The sequence below is a fragment of the Coturnix japonica genome, chromosome 14 (assembly GCF_054131305.1).
Source record: "Coturnix japonica strain WE chromosome 14, WE-NBRP24, whole genome shotgun sequence".
NCBI lineage: Eukaryota > Metazoa > Chordata > Aves > Galliformes > Phasianidae > Coturnix > Coturnix japonica.
The window spans coordinates 15,012,711-15,032,029 of record NC_140676.1 but is presented as its reverse complement, the minus strand read 5'-3'; the positions used below and the strand labels follow the sequence as shown (position 1 = coordinate 15,032,029).

The 19,319-nt window shown below is 36.8% G+C and overlaps 1 protein-coding gene across 5 annotated transcripts in view; it reads left to right on the top strand.

Annotated features, from left to right (window-relative positions):
- VPS13C (vacuolar protein sorting 13 homolog C) overlaps nucleotides 1–19,319 on the top strand; it is a 123,849-nt gene that overhangs the window by 49,648 nt on the left and 54,882 nt on the right. For 2 of the 5 annotated variants that reach the window (XM_015872267.3, XM_015872269.3), the window contains exons 2-19: nucleotides 130–173; nucleotides 2,200–2,242; nucleotides 2,944–3,039; nucleotides 3,590–3,691; nucleotides 6,572–6,634; nucleotides 8,096–8,161; nucleotides 8,926–9,035; nucleotides 9,571–9,630; nucleotides 10,227–10,286; nucleotides 10,922–11,002; nucleotides 13,785–13,842; nucleotides 14,941–15,068; nucleotides 15,840–15,946; nucleotides 16,614–16,785; nucleotides 17,202–17,264; nucleotides 17,631–17,766; nucleotides 18,338–18,432; nucleotides 19,072–19,214. In XM_015872267.3, the coding sequence (XP_015727753.2) occupies nucleotides 130–173; nucleotides 2,200–2,242; nucleotides 2,944–3,039; nucleotides 3,590–3,691; nucleotides 6,572–6,634; nucleotides 8,096–8,161; nucleotides 8,926–9,035; nucleotides 9,571–9,630; nucleotides 10,227–10,286; nucleotides 10,922–11,002; nucleotides 13,785–13,842; nucleotides 14,941–15,068; nucleotides 15,840–15,946; nucleotides 16,614–16,785; nucleotides 17,202–17,264; nucleotides 17,631–17,766; nucleotides 18,338–18,432; nucleotides 19,072–19,214 (1,627 nt within the window). The remainder of the gene's footprint in view (nucleotides 1–129; nucleotides 174–2,199; nucleotides 2,243–2,943; nucleotides 3,040–3,589; nucleotides 3,692–6,571; nucleotides 6,635–8,095; nucleotides 8,162–8,925; nucleotides 9,036–9,570; nucleotides 9,631–10,226; nucleotides 10,287–10,921; nucleotides 11,003–13,784; nucleotides 13,843–14,940; nucleotides 15,069–15,839; nucleotides 15,947–16,613; nucleotides 16,786–17,201; nucleotides 17,265–17,630; nucleotides 17,767–18,337; nucleotides 18,433–19,071; nucleotides 19,215–19,319) is intronic. The other 3 variants (XM_085515761.1, XM_015872268.3, XM_085515760.1) reach the window with 3 other exon arrangements.

Here is a 19,319-nt window from a genome sequence, read left to right as displayed (position 1 = left end):
CTCATGTATGACTCGGTGTGCCTGTGCTCCCCAGTGTTATACCTTATATTTGCAAAGCTGTGGTTGTTTTCCTTGTTCCAGCGTGTTTTGCATAGGTGTGACATCAATGAACTTTTTTCTTCCACATAGGTAATGTCGCGCTTGACAACTTAAAAATAAAGGAGAATGCACTAGTAAGTATTCCACTAATGCTCAAGCTGTATCAGTGGGTCTGAGGGCAAAGCCCTGGGCTGCTTACTGTATGTAGTCTCACTTCACAGTGTGTGCCTTCTTTGCTTGTTACTGAAAGTCGTACTTCGTTAATGGCTTCTAACATTGCTAATAATATAATACATAATAATAAAAATTGGAACAAAGGGGAAAAAAAAGTCCACAGGTTAGATCATAAATATGTGCGCAAGAAAAGTACATCTGAGAAATTACCACTAGTGTTTTCAAATATGTTTCTGATGTTTTCTGCGTATCAGTCTGCCTGAGGGTTGGAAGGCCCTACAGAGGGATCTGGACAGGCTGGATTGATGGGTTAAAGCCAATGGGATGAAGTTCAACAAGACCAAATGCAGGGTCCTATGTTTCAGTTACACCAATGCCATGTGTGGCTGCAGGCTCAGGGTGGAGTGACTGGAAAGCTGTGTGGGGGAAAAGGATTTGGGGGTACTGGTTGACAGCTGAACATGAGCCAGTGATGTGCCCAGGTGGACAAGGCCAATGGCATTCTGGCTTGTATCAGAAATAATGCAGCCAGCAGGACTGGGAGGTAATTGTCCCTCTGTACTTGGCAGTGGTGAGGTTGTGTCTCAAGCATTGTGTTCAGTTTTTGGGTCCATCACTACAAGAAAGACATGGAGGTCCTGGAGTGTGTCCGGAGAAGGGCAACAAAGCTGTGAAGGCTCTGGAGCACAGGCCTTACCACCTGTCCTAATGATTTGAAGCTCGAAATAGTAAATGTTTGTACATTTCTCTTACTGCTTTAGTCTTCCAGTACAAGCTAAATAACTGAATTTCTTCTTCTGCTGCATAATCATACTTCCATAAGGTCATAGTTTAGTCTTCCATAGGGCTTATCACTTGTATGTCCAAGCAATAGATGGTTGTATGTTTCAGAACAGCTTACTAGAAACAACTGGTATGCACAGGTCTGTGTATTTTTTTACTGCATGTGTTGAATGAATGGATTTTCAAAGCCCGAATCTTGCAGATTGTTATAGCTGAAGTCCTGTGAGAGACTGTGATGCTGTGTTTTGATGTGGGTAAGAAGGGAGAAAAAGTTCCATCTGTTGATGAAGTAAAGGCTTATGTTTATGGCTATGTAAATTGATTTTCAGTTAAAACTGTGGAGGGTGACATGTTTGAGATGTATGCAGTCTGAATGTAGCTTGTACATTCTGATTAACCATGTAATATGGTTATTTAAATGTTCCTGTTAATGTAGGAGTAACAGTGAGTGAAAAAACAAGAAAGAGTTTCCAATAAGTAACCAGATTCTTGTCTGAAAAGTTCTTAGTTGGTTATTGTGTCCTGAGCTAAGGAATAGGAATTAGGAATACAACAAACTTCAGTGTGCTTCACATTGCACTCAGGAAGATGATGGAAAACGTGCTAAATTTTTGCTTGACATCACCATTTTTTCTTTGTTGCTCTGAAATTTCATGTCTTACCTGCTTCTTTTGCCCATCGTTGATAACTCTAAGGTGGTACCAACTAGAAATTGGAATTTTACTGTAAGAATAGATAAATTATTACATCTTAATTTTTACTTTTATTTTTTCCTTCTTGCTTTTATTCTTCTTCCTGTTTATCTCGTCTCTCTTTTAACCAGTGGTTAAATTCCTTTTTTTTTGCAATACGCTGTGTAGATGAGATCCTTCATGAGGTTTTAATTTATATTCTTGTATGTGGATGAAACCTTAGTTCTTGGGTAACTTTTGTTGCAAAGCATTATCATAGGTGTATTAAAGAGCTGCTAGAAATGTGTAACTCCTTTTGGCTTCCTGGAAGCCTGACTGTATTTATGGATTCCCACATTCACATGAGCGTTGCTGATTATTTACACTTATGTCATACAGAGAACTGCATCTGTTCTGGAACTTCAATTTTGTGTTTACAGTTTTAAGAGAAGTCAGGATAATAATTCTGCTGTCCGAACCAAGTTACCTCCACAATACACGAATCTGTTTAATATTTATTTTTCTTTTACAGAGTGAACTGGAAGTTCCTTTCAGAGTCAAAGTTGGCCATATAGGTAAGGTTGTTTTGTTTTGTTTCAACCTAAATCTTAAAATGGAATTTTGGAGTACAAGCCTTTGTCTTGCCTTTGAATTTCTTTTATCAAGATTTCTTAGGTGGTCTCTGTAATAATACTTGCTGTTGAAGCTGGTGTAGATGTTGAATGTGACTGTGCCACATAAGTGATAAAAAGTTCCCCGGGTAACCCTGTTTGTGACACATTATAGGCTGTGTGGAAAATGTATCGAGTTGTTTCACGGGTAAATGGATGATCAAGGGAGCTGCAACTAGAAATAGGATGTATGTCTCTTCAAGGGGTAGATTAGGAATATGAAGAACTTGAGTAAGATTGCTGGAAGTTTGGCAGACATGCCAAGAGTTTAGCAACTCTTAGATACACATTGTTAAATTTCTTTTCCCTCGAGGTCTGCATTGCTTTTTCAAATGAAATGTCTTTTGGAAATAAATGTATTCTATTCCAATCCCAATCTCAGTTTTTGATCTGAAGTCTTTGAACTCAAAACTGCATCTTCTTGCTTGTGTTTTCTCTGCATATATTTTTGAACTCCAAGGGCTTTGTAAAAGATGTACCCACACAGTTTCTCCTCAGCTTCTAAGGCATTTAGATCATGAATAGAACTAATGACCTTCACTGTATCTTCAAACTAAGTACAGCATAGGTTTTTGTTTGAGGTAACTTTTATCTGCTTTATGTAGATAAACTGACTCTGAAGATTCCTTGGAAGAACCTGTATGGTGAAGCAGTTGTTGCAACTCTAGAAGGCTTGTATCTTCTTATAGTTCCTGGAGCAAGTAAGTAATCTTCTCATCATAGTGAAATAATCAAATAGATAAATATGTAAAGGTACCATTAAATAAACTGCTGTTTTTTACACTCAGTTCCCCCAAGGAACTTTCTAGACAAATGTAGGGAAGTGGGTGGAAGAACAGTGGGCAGAAAGAGCACTTGTTGCTGTAGTGGAAAGTCTTGATTGTGTCTATTTGTTCTAATTTTAATTTATCAAACATGATTCCTTTGATGCTTGCTATCTTGAATCCACTCTTCTGGCGTGGTTTAGATCTTTTGGCTATTTCAGGATACAGTCCATTCCTAATTAATAACAGTCAAAAGTGGTAATTCTGTAGAACTGATGGAACGGTACTCCTATAAAACAATGTTGAACACTGGTATAATTTTTTGTATCCTATTATTTTCAGAGGCGGGGTGGATGTTTCAACAACCAGAATAGCCTTTGTTTAAAACGTCATTTTGCAACATAATGTTCAGAAAAGTACGCGTTGCATGATTGTGCAGCTACATCATTTGAAATTTAGGGTAACACTGTCCCAACTTGGCTTACAGGCATTAAATACGATGCAGAGAAGGAAGAAAAATACTTGCAAGATAATAAACAAAAGGAGCTGGCCAGAATTGAAGAAGCCTTACAGAAAGCAGCCGAGAAAGGTACCAAGTTAATAATGCAAACCTCCAGTGGAATTCGGGAATTTGCTGTGCTGTGGAAGAAAAGTCCAGTTTTGTAATTGATTTAATAAATTTAAAGTGTTTGTGTAGTCTTACTACAGTGCTTTAAAAAGGCTCTTTCCCCTGTAGTTTAAGCTTAAGAAGTGTTACTAATTTTGTTACCATTTCTTTGTCCATTGGAAATGAGAATTCAGTTATCTGGTACGGGTTGTTGTTTTTTTTTTTTTCATAAGGATCTCTGGAAACAGAACCAAAGACAGCAGCTGCGTCTCATGAGGCAAATATTTATTTCATTCAACGTCCATTACTGAGATTCTAAAGATGTTTTAGAGGTGCACGTGTAAAGTCATTCTTTGCTTAAAAGAAATTTAAAGAAAAGTGGAAAGGTTTAATGTTTTTCACAAGAAAAAATATCATCAATAATACCTTCATTTCAATTTTTGCTGTTTTTTATTGTATGGTGAAAGATACATGATCTATGGTGTTACCACCATATGATGATCATGGTGGTGGAGATCAAGGACGGAGTAGAGAGGTTAAGGAGCAACAGGGAGTGTGAGTGGGAGGAACAGGAGGGATATGGAGCTGTTGGAATGGGTTTAGAAGAGGGCAGTAAAGATGCTCAGGGGGGTTGGAGCAAACCTCCTATGAGGAAAGGTTGAGGGAGTTGGGCTTGTTTGGCATGGAAAAGAGAAGGCTATGGGGAGATCTTATTGTGGCCTTCTGGTACATAAAAGGGGCTTACATGAAAGATGGGAACCAACTTTTTTACTGGTCTGATAGTGGCTGGACAGGGGGGAAATGGCTTTAAACAATACAAGGGGAGATTTAGGTTACATGTTAGCAATAAATTTTTTACTTGGAGTGTGGTGAGGTGCTGCAACAGATTGTCCAGAGAGAGCTTGTGAGTGCTCCATCACTGGAGGTATTCAAGGCTGAATTGATGGGATTTTGGACAGCTTGAACTAGTGGGTGGCAATCCTACTGATGGAAGGGGGGGGTGGAACTGGATGATCTGTAGGGTCCCCAGTGAGCTAAACCATTCTGTGATACTCTATTGGGTCTGGTTTAAGAAATGAGAGCCTTTTGATGAAGAAAGAAATAATGACACAAGAAAACAATTAAATGTGAAGACAGTAAACTTTAAGTAAAGTTTGGATCTAGATCATTAAGAACTTAAAAATAATTGAGTATTTCACACTGGTTAGTCTGGTTTTATTTTTTATCATAATAAATACATATGTTAGAATAATGGTACAAATTAGGCTGCTTTGGACAGAGACCAAGCTCTGAACTGATGACAGGTAACTGCATGTTAAAGATGTGGTTAGTGAAGGTTTTGTGTGATAGGAGGTACGATAGTTGATAAGATACATCTCTATGAAAATAGCAGTGCTTCAAGTCATTGGCCTTGGAAGAGCTCCTGAAAATGAAATTGTTGATGGAATAATTGGGGAAAGATAGTCTGTGTTGTCTCTCTGCTTGCTTTGTTTTCCAGCTTCAGAACACTCTACTGCCTTAATCCTATTTTGTTAGTTTGAAATACACATTTGCAGTCCTTGATACAGCAGTTTACCAATCTGTATGGAATGCAGTTATAAATCCTGCTTTATTTAATGTCTTTAATAAATCAGAAACTGTGTGTGAGCTAAGCTACTTCAGTGGATGAATTTTGCAACTGTTAGTTCATACTGAAGCAAAGGAATGCTCATAGAAATTTGACCTTGGTTATAGCCGTGCCTGAGCTGTTATTCTTTGCATCAGTAGCAATGGGATGAAAGGATAATATAAAAAGAGTTTAACCTATTAGGCAGCACTTGAGGAATAGCAGATCTGGAACTCTGTGCGATAGCGCATCCACAGTGAAGTCTTAGTATTTCTGAAAGAGATTTGATACCTCCAATGTTTGCAAGGCTTTAGAAAAGAGTTTTCTTAAAATGATACCTCAGTAGATTGACTTGTCATGTGAAGAGCTAAAATTAGTTCTGTACTCATGTTTTGCAAGGTTGCATTATTAAATTTTTCTCCCGGGGAGTCAAAAACGAGAGGAACATTCAGATTGGATTATTCTAAATTGGATTAGTCTAAATTGCAGTCCTTCTGCAGCTTCATGCAGCGGCACAGCAGCTTTGGGGTTTTCAGGTCATCTTCTAAGTTATTGTGGTCAGGATGATTTGTCCAGTTCTTGTATGAGGGAGATCTCTTGTCTTTGCTAGACACAAAGTTCTTGGGGTCCAAGTTGCTCTGCTGTTCTGTGAACTAATAAGAAATTCAGCTCTTCCTAAAAGCTTTTGAGCTCATAATAGGTGCTAAAAATCTGGGAAATAACTGAATGGAATTTTTTCAGGTCTGTGAAGTCTTGGCTGCATTTGCTTTTTCAATTAGTACTCAACTGACATTAATACATGTAGAATCTTAATTCAGTAGGTCAGTCCTAGGATATTTCTTTCAACATGCTATTCAGATGTTGAACAAAATGGTCGTGTCTCTGTGTGGTTGGTGTAATGTGATAGAGAAGTGATAGCAAGATCTGTTTAACAGAAACAGAATGCTTTTTATTTTTCAACTTATTTTAGTCTGTCAGTATCAGTACTCATACATGGACACCAAAGTTTGACACTTTCGTCTCTTGCTGGATAGAAGTAAAAAGAAAATGACATAATATGTATCTGCAGACAGTCTTTGAAACTAGGTGTTTCAGAAGTAGCTCTGGTTGCTGGGTACTACAACGTAAGTACTGACTTGACGTGAGTTTTATGAACTCAGTGTTAATCCAGGAGCTGGATGTAACATGAAATCGGGCTGGTTTCCTTTGTTTAAACAAAATGCATTTTTTGATTATTTGCTGCCATGTGGACCAAGGTGCTCATTCACAGGATTCCTTGTACGGGCTGGAGAGTCTGATTTACAAGGACACCAAGCCTGGTGGGTATGCATGGTTAATTGCAGCTTTATGTTTTAAAACAGCAACAAAACCCAAAGCAGCCAAATGTGGAAATGAGAAAACAATGCATAATTAATGATTATTGATTCAGGCAGGAACTTCAAGTGACTAAGGCTGTTCAAGAAGAGTGGGAGAGCGTTTAGGAAGATGTCTCTCATCTGTGTCAAATTCAGGAGTGTCATAAAATGCTGACAGCGTTCTTCAGCATTAAAACGCTGGTGTAGATTTTCTTCTCCTCCCTCCTTAGCCCATTTGTTTTTTTAATTGTAGGGTGACCGCTTAGTAAGTACTTACAGGACAGGCTGAAGTCTTGGCTGGCACTTTTTCCTCCTTTCTTTGAAGGAATGTGCAAAGTACATAAAAAACAAAGCTCTTCCCCTAAGTTAAACTGGCCTTTGTGCTTGTTTCCATCTTACCCTAGTAGGACACACCCTTCTTATGTTATAACCTTGTGAAGGCAGCCCTCTTGCTAAGTTCTTTTCTCCTTTATGGCCAGAGGGGTGAAAGAAACTCACCAATGCAACTCACCCAACTGGTTTCTTTAGAAATGTGTTAAAACAGACCATTAACTTCATTTGTGGAGTGGTTGCGTTTGTTTTGACTGTAATTTGTGTGTGAATATTAGGATTTAATTTCATGTGAAACTGTTAAAGAATTATTATTTCCCTATGTGTCTTTTTGCAGTTTCAGCTGTCATTCATTCAAATTACTTTCATAGCTGCTGTTGATTGTTGTGAGAATCTTACCGAAAAGCCGCCTTTGGGTTTTCTTGTATGTCGTGAATATCTTAACTTGGAAGTTATGCAGTTGCATGGTAGAAACCTCATCTGGATTTTGACTTCAGTGTTTTTCCCATATGAGTATTCTGTTAAGTGTTTTGTTATGTGCCTTTGGCTGAAGTCATGAAATAAATGTTTGGATTACAGAAAAGAATATTCACCAGGGTTCTAATCAGTAGTCATGATTTGTTTTCAGTTCTGCTTTGTACATTGGAGATCTGAAATGAATTCATTAATAAGTCTGTGTGTTTGCTGAGAAGCCTGGTGATTATTGGTAACTCCTTAAACTCATGGGATGTTGTGTAAGGGATCTTGAAACATACATTTACACATGCACTTGGTGTGGCCCTTGATCACAGTGTGATTTGTGTACTTAATCAGGAGTTGTTACTGACATAAAGTAGAAAAAGAAAAGGCAATGCTTCGGTTGCTTCCATGAAAGTGAATTCAGGTATATGTGAATGATAGAAAATGATACTTTGTATTATGATGAGTAGCTGATTGCTTCCTTAACATCTATGAAGTTCTTTAATTCTTTTAATGAGAGCTTATTCTGATTTGACAAGCTAAGCTTTCTTCTGTCTTTTCTTTCGTTTCTTGCATTTCTGCTTTGCTAACTTGAATTTTATGCTTTTCCCAAAAAATTGCTTGCGCTGAAAAAAGGACGTAAGCGTAAAAAGTATAAAAAGCATTTTAAGAGACCCTTTAAAGGTCGTGATCACTCAAAAGGTGGGTAAAAAACATGACTTTGATTTTTTTTTTAAATGCTACATATTTTGCTTGCTATTTATATTAGTTTCTCTTAGTCTTTCATATACATTCACTGATTATTTTTCCCTTCCTTTTTGAAAGAGAACATAAAATAGAGAGAGCTTTTTGTTGTTGGTTATCCACTCTCTGAATCAAATGCACTTGTGCTTAGTCCTTACAAATTTCAACTTATTAACTTAGCTTAAATGATCACAGTCCAGCTCCGCTACTGAACAGCCAGAATATTTCAGAGTATCTTTACATTTTCATTTATTGTGGTCAAGCTATTTAATCTTCTCCGGCGATGTCCTCTGAAAAGCTCTAATGAACCAATCCTTTAGTATGTAAGCATCATCTTCACCTGGGTATGTTAGGATATTTTGTGCTAAATTACAACTTCTTACCTATTTTCTTGCTGAAATTCCTAGTTAGTTGCTGAGGAACTTCTAAGGGGCTTTTGCCTTGGAGGGTGTGGGGAGGCATATCTTAAAAATGAAACTGGAAATGAGTGTAAGCTGCACTACTGTCAATGAAACTTAGACATAAATTTTCTTACAGTTGTGGTGTATGCACAAAACTAATATTACATTCTCACAATATGGATATAGAATAGGAAAAAATCTAAGTAGCCAGAGACTCAAGTATTAGGTATTCACATTAGAATATGCAGTTAGAATAGCTGTTAGTGTGCTTAAACTGAATATGTATTTGTTTCACTGAATGCCATTTATTTTATTTTCCAGATAAACCAAAGGAGGAGAAGAAAGATACTTTCTTGGAAAAGCTTGCAACTCAAGTTATAAAGAATGTCCAAGTCAAGATCACAGGCATTCATGTTAAATATGAAGATGATGTATGTACTTTGAACGTGCTTTTTCTGCTCTAAATTTGACTTTAGTACAATTGTTATAGGCTATTCCATAGAGATAAACTGTTATTTACCATCCTGAAAAATTACTGTGGCTTCTTTGAATGAATTACTTCAAGTACAACTGAAAGCTGGAGTTATTTTGGATATGTGCAATAGATAATTTCTGTTCTGTATTGCCTGGTGCTGCCTCGCCTTGCTCACTAATGTGTGTGGTGACAGGTTGTCACACATTTGTAGATACAGTTGATATACAGAATTTTTCATTGTGAAGATCAAAATTCAGCATGGTGGGGATTTGTGGACTTACGGATGAGCTGGAAAACAAACAAGTAACAAATAGGTAATAGGTAGTATTCTGTTGGTACATTGGTCATATTGGTACTGACCCAACTGAGTGCTTCAGCTAGAATAATTAAGTAAAGGAAAACAGCTCAAGATTTCAATCAATTTTAGTGAAATGATTCTTAGTGTGCAATGAATATGGATAAAAAGCTATTATTTTTCTGTTTTTTTGCAGATCACAGATCCACAGTGTCCAATTTCTTTGGGAATGACATTGGGCGAGCTTAGTTTATTGGTAACATTTGTGTGCATGCATGCGTTTGTAGTTTTGATTTGCTTATCTTTGATTGGGCAACAGAAAGATACGTCAGGCATTTGATATGATGCAATTATAGTATGGATATGGAGGGTAAGACAGTCCTTTCTCCATGCAAATAGCACTTGAAGTTTGTACAAGGTGCAGGGAATATTGCTGAGGAATATCATACTATTTTGAGACAAGCAATCTTTTTTCTTACATTCCAAGTGATCTTTAAAACGGAATGTGCTTAATTTTATAGGAAGGGTTGTTTCCATGTCCAGTAGATAAATTAAGGCAGATGTTACATCATGATGAAGAATGTGGTATTTTGCCAGGCCTCCAAAGAAAGTAGGACAGAGAATTTCAGTTAACTTGTTTGCCATAAGTGCATAGGATTTCATGGGTAGGATAAGGAGTTGAGGAGCTCACAGATTTGGGTTTTGACTTGTGTATATGCAGTTTAGAGAAGCTGACTTCTGTAATCTGGTAGCACCAAAGTGATTTATTCTGTGCTTCAAGAAATAGTATAAAACCACAGATATGATATGTAAGGTACATCATGAATGAGTTTTGTCCCTTTGAAATTTTAGACGGCAAATGAGAACTGGAAACCTTCAATTCTAAATGATGCTACAAAAGTAATTTACAAGGTAATGTGTTTTTTTTTTGTTGTTGTTGTTGTTCCTATCTGGTTAAAAAGTGTAGCTAGCAACTGTTATTTGGAGTGTTGTAGTATGCAGGTACAGAGAAAAACTGGAAAAACAGTTTGTGAATTCTTGTATTTTACTTAACATTTTGTATTTTTACCTAATTTTTTAATAAATAGAACTAAAAAGACTGGTTTTAGGTAAGGCTTACCTTTCAAGGCCGTAGTTTGACCAATCAATGCAAACACCAGTCTGATCATAAACAACATTACACAGCAAGACTGAAATCTAGTTAGTAACCATGATTTCAAATAGTTCTGTCGAATGGCCATTTCCTGTACTAGTCTATATGTAAAGCATTTGGAATTCTGGTAGTGAAGCATGCCCTTCTGCTCCTCCCCACCCCATTTACTTTTTATCAGTGTGTGTGAATGAATGCTCTTTAAGAGCATGCTGTTTAGCAAGTAATTTTCTTTTCAAAATGGTATAAGATTAAATGCGTCTCAGTGCTCATAGTAGATTTGTTGTATAGCCTATCTTTTTTTTTTTTTTCCCCAAGTGAAAGCTGAATTCATAGAATGTACTGAATACCGAGTATGGGATCTGTTGAATGCTATTGTTTTTCTTTTTCTCTGCAGCTTTTATGCTTGGACAGCCTCAGTGCTTATTGGAATGTACACAGCAAAATGTATTATCATGGCTCCCATGAACAAATACTGGTAATGTAGAGTTTAATGTGTTGAGCAGTGCTTTATCTCATGACTGTTTCAGACTATGGCATATTAATTTCAACAACACCCAGCCCCAGACATTTGGTCAGTTCTATTCTGATAGAAGGGCCATATGTTCATGCATTGTGCTATTGGTAGTTAATATGTTTTGTTAGCTCTGTATGTTACCAGCTCCTATAGATTTGGAGATGGTCAGAAACTGGGTTTGTAAGATCAGTTCTATTAGTGTGTGACTTAGCATGATACTTACTCAGTACTGTTTATTTATCTGGGCTATAGGAGGTCTTATATAGCTACTGTAATGAAATAGTAAATGATCGTGGAGTTAATAAAGTTTCAAAATATTAAACCTTTTTGGAGCAGAAACTGTGTAGATGAAACTAACCAATATGATGTAGCCAAAAAGAAGAACAAGACAGTAAAGTGAAGAATGTCATCAAACAGATGAACAAGATCATGTAAAGAGCGTTTTCTCTTTTTACTTTTAGCAAACTATACCTTGTAGGTAGTAGCTGTCCACTGTCCCACTTGAAAGTTAGAAGGGTTAATGTAATATTTCCCTGAAGGTAGTATCCCTCTGTATGGGAAACAGATTTGGAAAAATGAGTATGATGCACTTGCCAAGTCTGAAAAGGGTCATAGCTTTAAATAGGAGGTACTTGGTAGGATGATGTGAAAATGAGGTTGGGTGAAACATAATTAAGGTAGAGTGTATGGCAGAGAGGATGCTGGAAATAATTAAAATGGTAATTACAGGGGAAGAATAAAATCCGGTTTGTGTGTATGAGATACTTGAAGGCTACATCTAGTTTTTCTGATTTGTTGGTGTTTTGAGTTGCTGTTAGCTCCATGAGTAGTGGTGTACTGCAAACTATAATGTTGTAAGCCAGTGAAATACTCGTGAGATAAGGTAGCAATTAAATAAAAACAAAACAAGTTTTACTTACTCTGAAGAGAAACTGGGTATGTGGCACTATTAATAGGGCAATTATATAGACATAAATTGTAGCTGAGGGCAAACATCTTTCTGTACTGCAGCTGAAGAGTACTGGATTGCAAAAGTACTGGATTTGCTGTTAAGATCGTTGCAGATAGCTATTACATAAATGTGGTTAAAAGATAGCTAATTTGTAGGTAATGATAAGCAACTAGTTACTCTAGTGAGCTGTTGGCTAGTAAATGAATGAATAACTTAGATTTTGAAAGTAAAATTAGATGGGATTATGAAAATAAGTCAGTTGACTTGAAATATTGTACATATGACTACTCTTAGTTTATCAGAAATATGTTTCATTTTGCTGTGGAAAATGCGGAGTATGTGATGTATGCCGTCTATCTGCGTTTTAGTTTTGGTTTGAATAAGTACATCTGTGCAAAATACACTGCATTATTGACTCACTGTGTTTATCAATGTCGTGCAAATGTTCTGTGTATCCTCATACAATATTCCTTGTTTCCATTTCTTCTGCTGTCCTAGTCTTTTACAGTTGTCATTTATTTATTTTTGTCTTGTTAACATAGCATACATTTAACTTGATGGACTTGATACTAATAAGGAAGCATGGTTCAAAACTGGTAAAACCAGCTGGTCATTAAATGCACTCTGAATCCTTTCTGTTAATGTGGAACTTGAAACCCAAGTCCCTTTATTTTAGTTCTGGTTCCTATTGTAGAGTAATTCTCACTTTCTAAAAATTGGAATGCAAGTTCACTGTATGTAGAAGATGTTGTGAATATATTGTTTCTCTGTCCTGTCTGCATTCTCTTACTTTGTTTAAACACAGGTAAAATTCCTCAGGGTGCTTTCCATCCTGCCTTTTTAGTTTAGCAGAGATGCTTACAAATTCCTAATAAGCCATTGTGAGGGAAGAGTGGAATTTGGCATGGGCATAAGATGGCTTGTGTAAATCCTCTCAGCTGCTTAGGAAGTACTTTCTGTTTCAGAATTTTCTGTGTTAAAGACTAGAATACATTTTAAATGCAGTCTGTAGTCTATATCCTGTTTCCTGAAATGCTAGGACTTCCGTCCAGACAGGCCATTTCAGTCTTACTTGTAAACAGTATTATCAAGAAATCAGATTTAGCACAGTAGCTGATTGGTCTGCCTCATAGCTGGAATAAGCTGTGTAATCCATAGCAGTCTGTCAGTTTCACACAACAGTCTTCATATTTAAATAATGTGAGCATATGGCTGTTTGTGAGATTAGCTGTTATACACTTAAGCTCATTGAAAAGCTTGCCTTCACTGTTAGAGTTTAGAAAATACACTGAAATGCAAATATCATTAATAAGTGTGTGTATTTTTTTTTGTAAATACGAGGTATTTTTAAAATATAAAATTGGGAGAAGAAATTACTGGAAGAGATTTATATCTGTAAGATATTTTCCTTGTAAAAACTATGATATTGATAGTCTTTGTAAAATATGACACCATTGCATTATGTGTTTGCAAGTACACAATTGCTAGAGTGTTTTACATTATTGAACACTAGTTGATGAAAGATACGAAGGTTCAGTGAACTTCTAAACAAAGTTGAATTAAAATGTAATAACATTCCACTTGATGAGAGAAGCTTATTGAGTCCGCTGTATTTAAACATTTTACTTTTAAGTACTTGTAGTACATTAGATATCTCATTTAAGGGGTGAAGGTTTGGGGAAACTCCCACAGAAAACATGTTAATTGGAGCTGAACTGCCCTCTGTATTTTAAGTAGACCAACAATAAATATCCTTCAGCAATTGCTAGACAGTATCGCATTCCTTTACAGGATCAACTGAAAAGAGGAATTCCACATGGTGATAACCAGCCTCAAGACTACCAGTACAGTAAGTAAGCTACAAATGAATGAATATATGCTGTTTTGAGCATTTTAGTTAGTCTGAACTGATCATGCAGGCATACCCCTACTAGCTTCATTTTACAAAAGCCTAAACATAATGAAACATCTTAGAGGTTTTATTTTTTCTAACTACTGCTGGGCTGATCTCATTTGTTGTATGAATCAAGTGCCGTTTTGTAGTATCATAGAATGGCTTGGGTCACCCTAAGGATCGTGATGTTCCACCCCCCTGCCAAGGGCAGGGACACTAATCTCCAGATCTGGTTCTAGACCAGATTGCCCAGGGCCCCATCCAGCCTAGTTTTGAACACTTCCAGGGATGGAGCATCCACAGCCTCTCTGGGCAGCCTGTTCTAGCATCTCACCACTCTCTCTGTAAAGAGCTTCCCCCTGACATCCAGCCTAAACCTTACCTCCTTGAACTTAAAACCATCCCCCTTGTCCTATCACTATCTACCCAACTAAAAAGTTGATTCCCATTTATTTATTTATTTAATAATCCCCTTTTAAATACTGAAAGGCTTCAATGAGGTCTCCTTGCTGCTGTCTCTTATCCCTGCTGAACAAACCCCGCTCCTTCAGCCACTCTTCACAGGGGAGGTGCTTCAGCCTTCTGATCATCTCTGTGGTTCCTCTCTGGACCTTCTCCAACAACTCCCTCTTTTTCCTGTACTGGGGACCCCAGACCTGGATGCAGTACTCCAGATGAGACCTCACAAGACTATAAAGTAGAGAGGGACAATCCCCTCCCTGTCCCTGCTGGCCACCTTTCTTCTGATGGAGCCCAGGCCTTCCAAGCTGCAAGAGCATGCTGTTGGCTCATGTTCAATTTTTCACTCACCAGAACTCTCACGTCCTTCTCCGTAGCGCTGCTTTCAAGGAGTAGTTCTTCCCATCTGTATACTTATTTGGGATTACTCCAACCCAAGTGTAAAACCTTGCACTTACTATCCTGAACTGCTTCTGTGGGTCTTGAGTGTGCACATAATATGATGTGGAGTAGGTGATATATCAGGCAGGTGGCTTAAGTATTTTGAAGATGGCTTCCTGAATTAAATTAATATCAACTTTTTAATATTTTAAGTTTTTAGACCAATATCAGCTTCTGCAAGAGTTTTTATCAACCCAATTGCAGAAGTGGAACTGAAAACTCCCAAGCTCGATTGTAATGTAGAAGTACAGAGAATTGCTATTGAACTCACAAAGCCACAGGTAAGTTGGGTTGGTGCCAGTTATCACCTGTTTCAGAGTTTGTGAGGAGCTGTAGGAGTAATTGCAATAAAAAATGTGATCCTTGTGTAACAGTGGCTCCCCGCCTTTAGATTCAGGCTCTCTGACCCTGTTACCTGCAGCCGTGAGGACAGAGCAGAGAATGGAATCTCTTACAATTAATCCTTGTCTTACTTTATCTGCTGAAACTATAAGCTGACACTGTAATGGAAGAGAAGTAAGGATAAAAGCAAGAGTAGGAATGAGTGGTGTCTACTGGCTTTGGCAACAAAGCCCACTGAAGTACTAAGAAACTCATTTTGATAGCTCCCTAGCAATGTTATTGTTTATTCAGTTATAACTTACAGTTTAAGTGTATTCTTAACTCTCACTGATACCCAAAGGCAGTCTGTGTTGAGAACAGTGTTAATATTATTAGTGCAAATGCACTTCCAATATTGGGGAAAGATTGAGAAAGGAATAAAATGATTTATTTGAGAAAGTTCAAGACTATGTTTGGAGCAGGCTAGTAGAAGTGAAAAAATAAATTTCTTTTGTATCTCAAGGAAACTAGAAATCCAGATGTCAGTGACTTCCAAGAGCAATAGATATAGCTGCCGGTCTACTTTAAGTAGCAATGAAAAGGCATAAGCCTAAATTTCTATGTAGTTTGGGGAGCACTTGTGTCACCTTTATATACATAAATTTCTACTTGAAATATTGCATGTAATGAAATCTGAACCTTTGCTAAGGAACTTGTTTTCTTGTGTTTAGTACCTCAGCATGATTGACCTTCTGGAGTCCATAGATTACATGGTTCGCAATGCGCCATACAGGAAATACAGGCCAAACGTATGCCTCCATAAAAATGCCAGACAATGGTAAGTTGCATTTGGTCTTGTGTTCTCTGGGAGATGTGTCAAGATGTATTGAGTCCTTTCCAGTCTTATCATTCTCTTATAGTGGATAATGTGGTTTTAAAACCAGATTGCATGAATCATTATAACTTAATGTAGCTCTGAGTAGCCAAGTAAAAACAGTTTGCGTAAGAAATGATGTGAAAGAGCCAGGTGATGAAAATGGCCTGAAAAGTTAACTTTGATTTCAGAATCTCTGAACAAGATTCCAGTGATCTCTCTAGAGTAGAGAATAGAGCTAAATTACAACTTTAGAAAGGCTAAAGAAAAAATCATTACGTGCATTACAAGGGAAACGTGTCAACTGTAATTTTAGTTCTTAGTTTCTTATGGATCTTTTTCTGAATAATGAATTGATGCCACTTAACAAAGTGCTTAAGTGTTCTTTATGCTTTTACAGCTCAGATTTGTAAACATGTGGAAGTCAATAGTGGATGTAAATTTATAGTTCATCAGACATGCAATATAAGCCATCGGTCGTTTCAAAAATTGAAGTAGAAACTGTTTAAAATTGTATAAGTGAATAGCTTAAGTGAAGTGTTTGCATATTAGTAAAATACTGCTTCTGCTGTTTCTAAATTGCAGGGCACAAAATGAAATATGAAATTATTCACGTGTGGATTTATTGTAGGTGGAAGTATGCAGGTGACAGCGTTCTTGAAGTTCACATTAGAAGGTGTACTCGTATGTGGTCATGGAGTAACATGAAACAGCATAGGCAGCTTCTGAAGACTTACAAAAATGCATACAAGAACAAACTGACACAGAGCAAACTGTCAGAAGAAACTCACAGACAAATTCAGGTATGCAGTGTTTCAATTAAGAGCAGGTATGTTTTGATCCCTTGATTATGTGATTCTTTAAACATGCACCACTGTAATCAAGATTGATAGTTTTCCTAGAGCACAACAGTTCTAGAAAGACGGTTGTAATCAGAAGCCCAGCGTAACCTGGTGGGGGAAGAAAGAGTTGGAATGATATTAAAATGAACATTTCTTGGTTGTAGGATAATAAACTTTGGTATTTTTACTGAAATATAAGATAAAAAGATAAAAATCAAGCTGTCTAACATCAGAAGCAGATGTACCCATTAAAAGAAAGGAATGTGTCTAGAAAGAAATTGGAGAGTAAATAGAAAAGGATTGGTAGAGAAATTGTAGCAGTGAGACTTTCTTAAATGTGACTGAGAAGCAGATGATTTCATCGTGTATTTTTACAGGACCTAGAAAAAAAGCTTGATGTCTTCAATATAGTCCTAGCAAGACAACAGGCACAAGCTGAGGTAAGAAATTATTTCCATTCAGTAATATTGTGGCACTTCCGATAGGGTTGTTTCTTCATTACAGAATCTTGACAGAATTTCTGGTGATGAGTATGACTGAATGGGGGAACAAAGAAGGCAGGCTTCCAGTCTTTCGAGGACAGGAATAAGTCAGTTTACAAACCGGAAACCATTCCATAGAACTTACCACTGTGTGCGTTGTTTTTGCTGTCTAGCCTGTACCTTTCTGCAGTCATCTCTGTTTTAATGATTGCTTTGTTCTGTTGACTTCTGTTATTTGAAGACTAGCTCTGCAGATATTCAAATCAAACACATACAGCTATTACCACACTATCTACTTTATCTATTTTAATGATTCCTTTGTAGACAATAAGATCAGGACAGAAACTGCTGAAGAAGAAAGGCACTGAAGTTGAAAAAAAAAGTGGAGGATGGTTCAGTGGTTTCTGGGGTAGGAAAGAATCTAAAAAAAAGGAAGATGAAGAATCATCCGTTCCTGAAAGTAAGTGTAAGCTGTAATATAGTAACTTTTTAATAGACTGGTGAGTTTCTATATACTTGATTGAGTGGAGACAAAGAAGCAAGTTACAGTATGTCTTGTTTTCTACTGTACTGAAGTGAGTATGAAATGGACAGTATCATGCAGTATTGATCTATTTTGTGATTTTATTTACAGAGTTGGGAAATAGGGCATATTTCTGAAATAGCCTTGAGCACTTTAGAACCTTCTAAGGGGAAGAGAATAGAGTTTTTAGCTGTGGTTTTATAGGTGATAATTGAAATATTGTATTCTGGTGATCTGCCATCTAAATGAGAAAGTGGTTCTAATAGCACTCCTCAAAGCTCTTTTCATTCTTGGAAAATATGGATTGACTCATAATATAAATGATACATACATAATGCCATGCCATAATAATGCTGCTTATTACTTTACAAAGTGGACTTTGCTGCAATATGGAGTTCTGTGTCAACAGATCTTAAATTTGTGGGAGGGAAATTGGTTATAGTTGCTAGCTGAAATGTAAGCTTTTGTGGATTTTATTTATGTGTGTATTTATTTATTTATTTATTAGCTATCGATGAACTAATGACACCAGAAGAGAAGGCTAAGCTTTTTACTGCTATTGGCTATAGTGACACTTCCTATCAGCTTTCCTTACCAAAACAGGTAAACTGCTTTTAAAAGGATGGTTTAAAAACAAATCTTTCAATTATTGTACTTCACGTGGGTAAGCTCTGAATTCTAAGTGGCAACATCGTATTCTCTTACAATCTTACAAGCTCATGTTTTTGTTAAATGGAAAAGAGTAGAGCTGCAGCGAGCATCTGTGACCAGCAAAGAAGATACTAAACTCAAACAATGCACTTGTGTCAGAAGAGATTCATTTTTTGATTTAGATAAATTTGAAGTGTAAAGATGCTTTCAGTTCTGTCAGTACCACGTGGAAATGTGCAGACTTCGATTGTGGAGTATGGTTCAATTTTTCTTAATTTGCTGATTGACATAGTCACAAATAATACAGAGGCAAAATGTGTTTTTGGCACTTGTTTTCACACTTTAAAACCTCTGTGAATTCTTAGTAGAAAGAAAATTCAAATCAACTCAGCATTTCTTGAAATGCCATGTTTTATATTACAGAACTGTCTGGTGAGGGTTGAAAGTTCTCTGTTCCTAGGTTCTTGCGTGTGAATGTATGGCTGCTGGTTTAGCTGTAACTCCAAATTTCATTAGATTCATTTAAATTAGGAGTTCAGAAAATTGCTTTTGATGAAGATGACTAATTTCAGTTTTCTCTCTCTTTGCTAGTATATTGCCCATATTGTGACATTGAAGCTGGTAAGCACTTCTCTTACAATTAAAGAAGACGAGAATGTGGCAGAAACTCTTAAAGTACAGATAATTGATCTGAGTACAAAAATATCACAACGCCCAGGAGCACAAGCCCTTAAGTAATTAGATTTATATTTTATTTTTGTAGAAACATTACTTCAAACTTCTTACACCTTTTTTTTTTTTTTTTCCTTGAGTATTGTATTTATTTTTTACATCAGTTT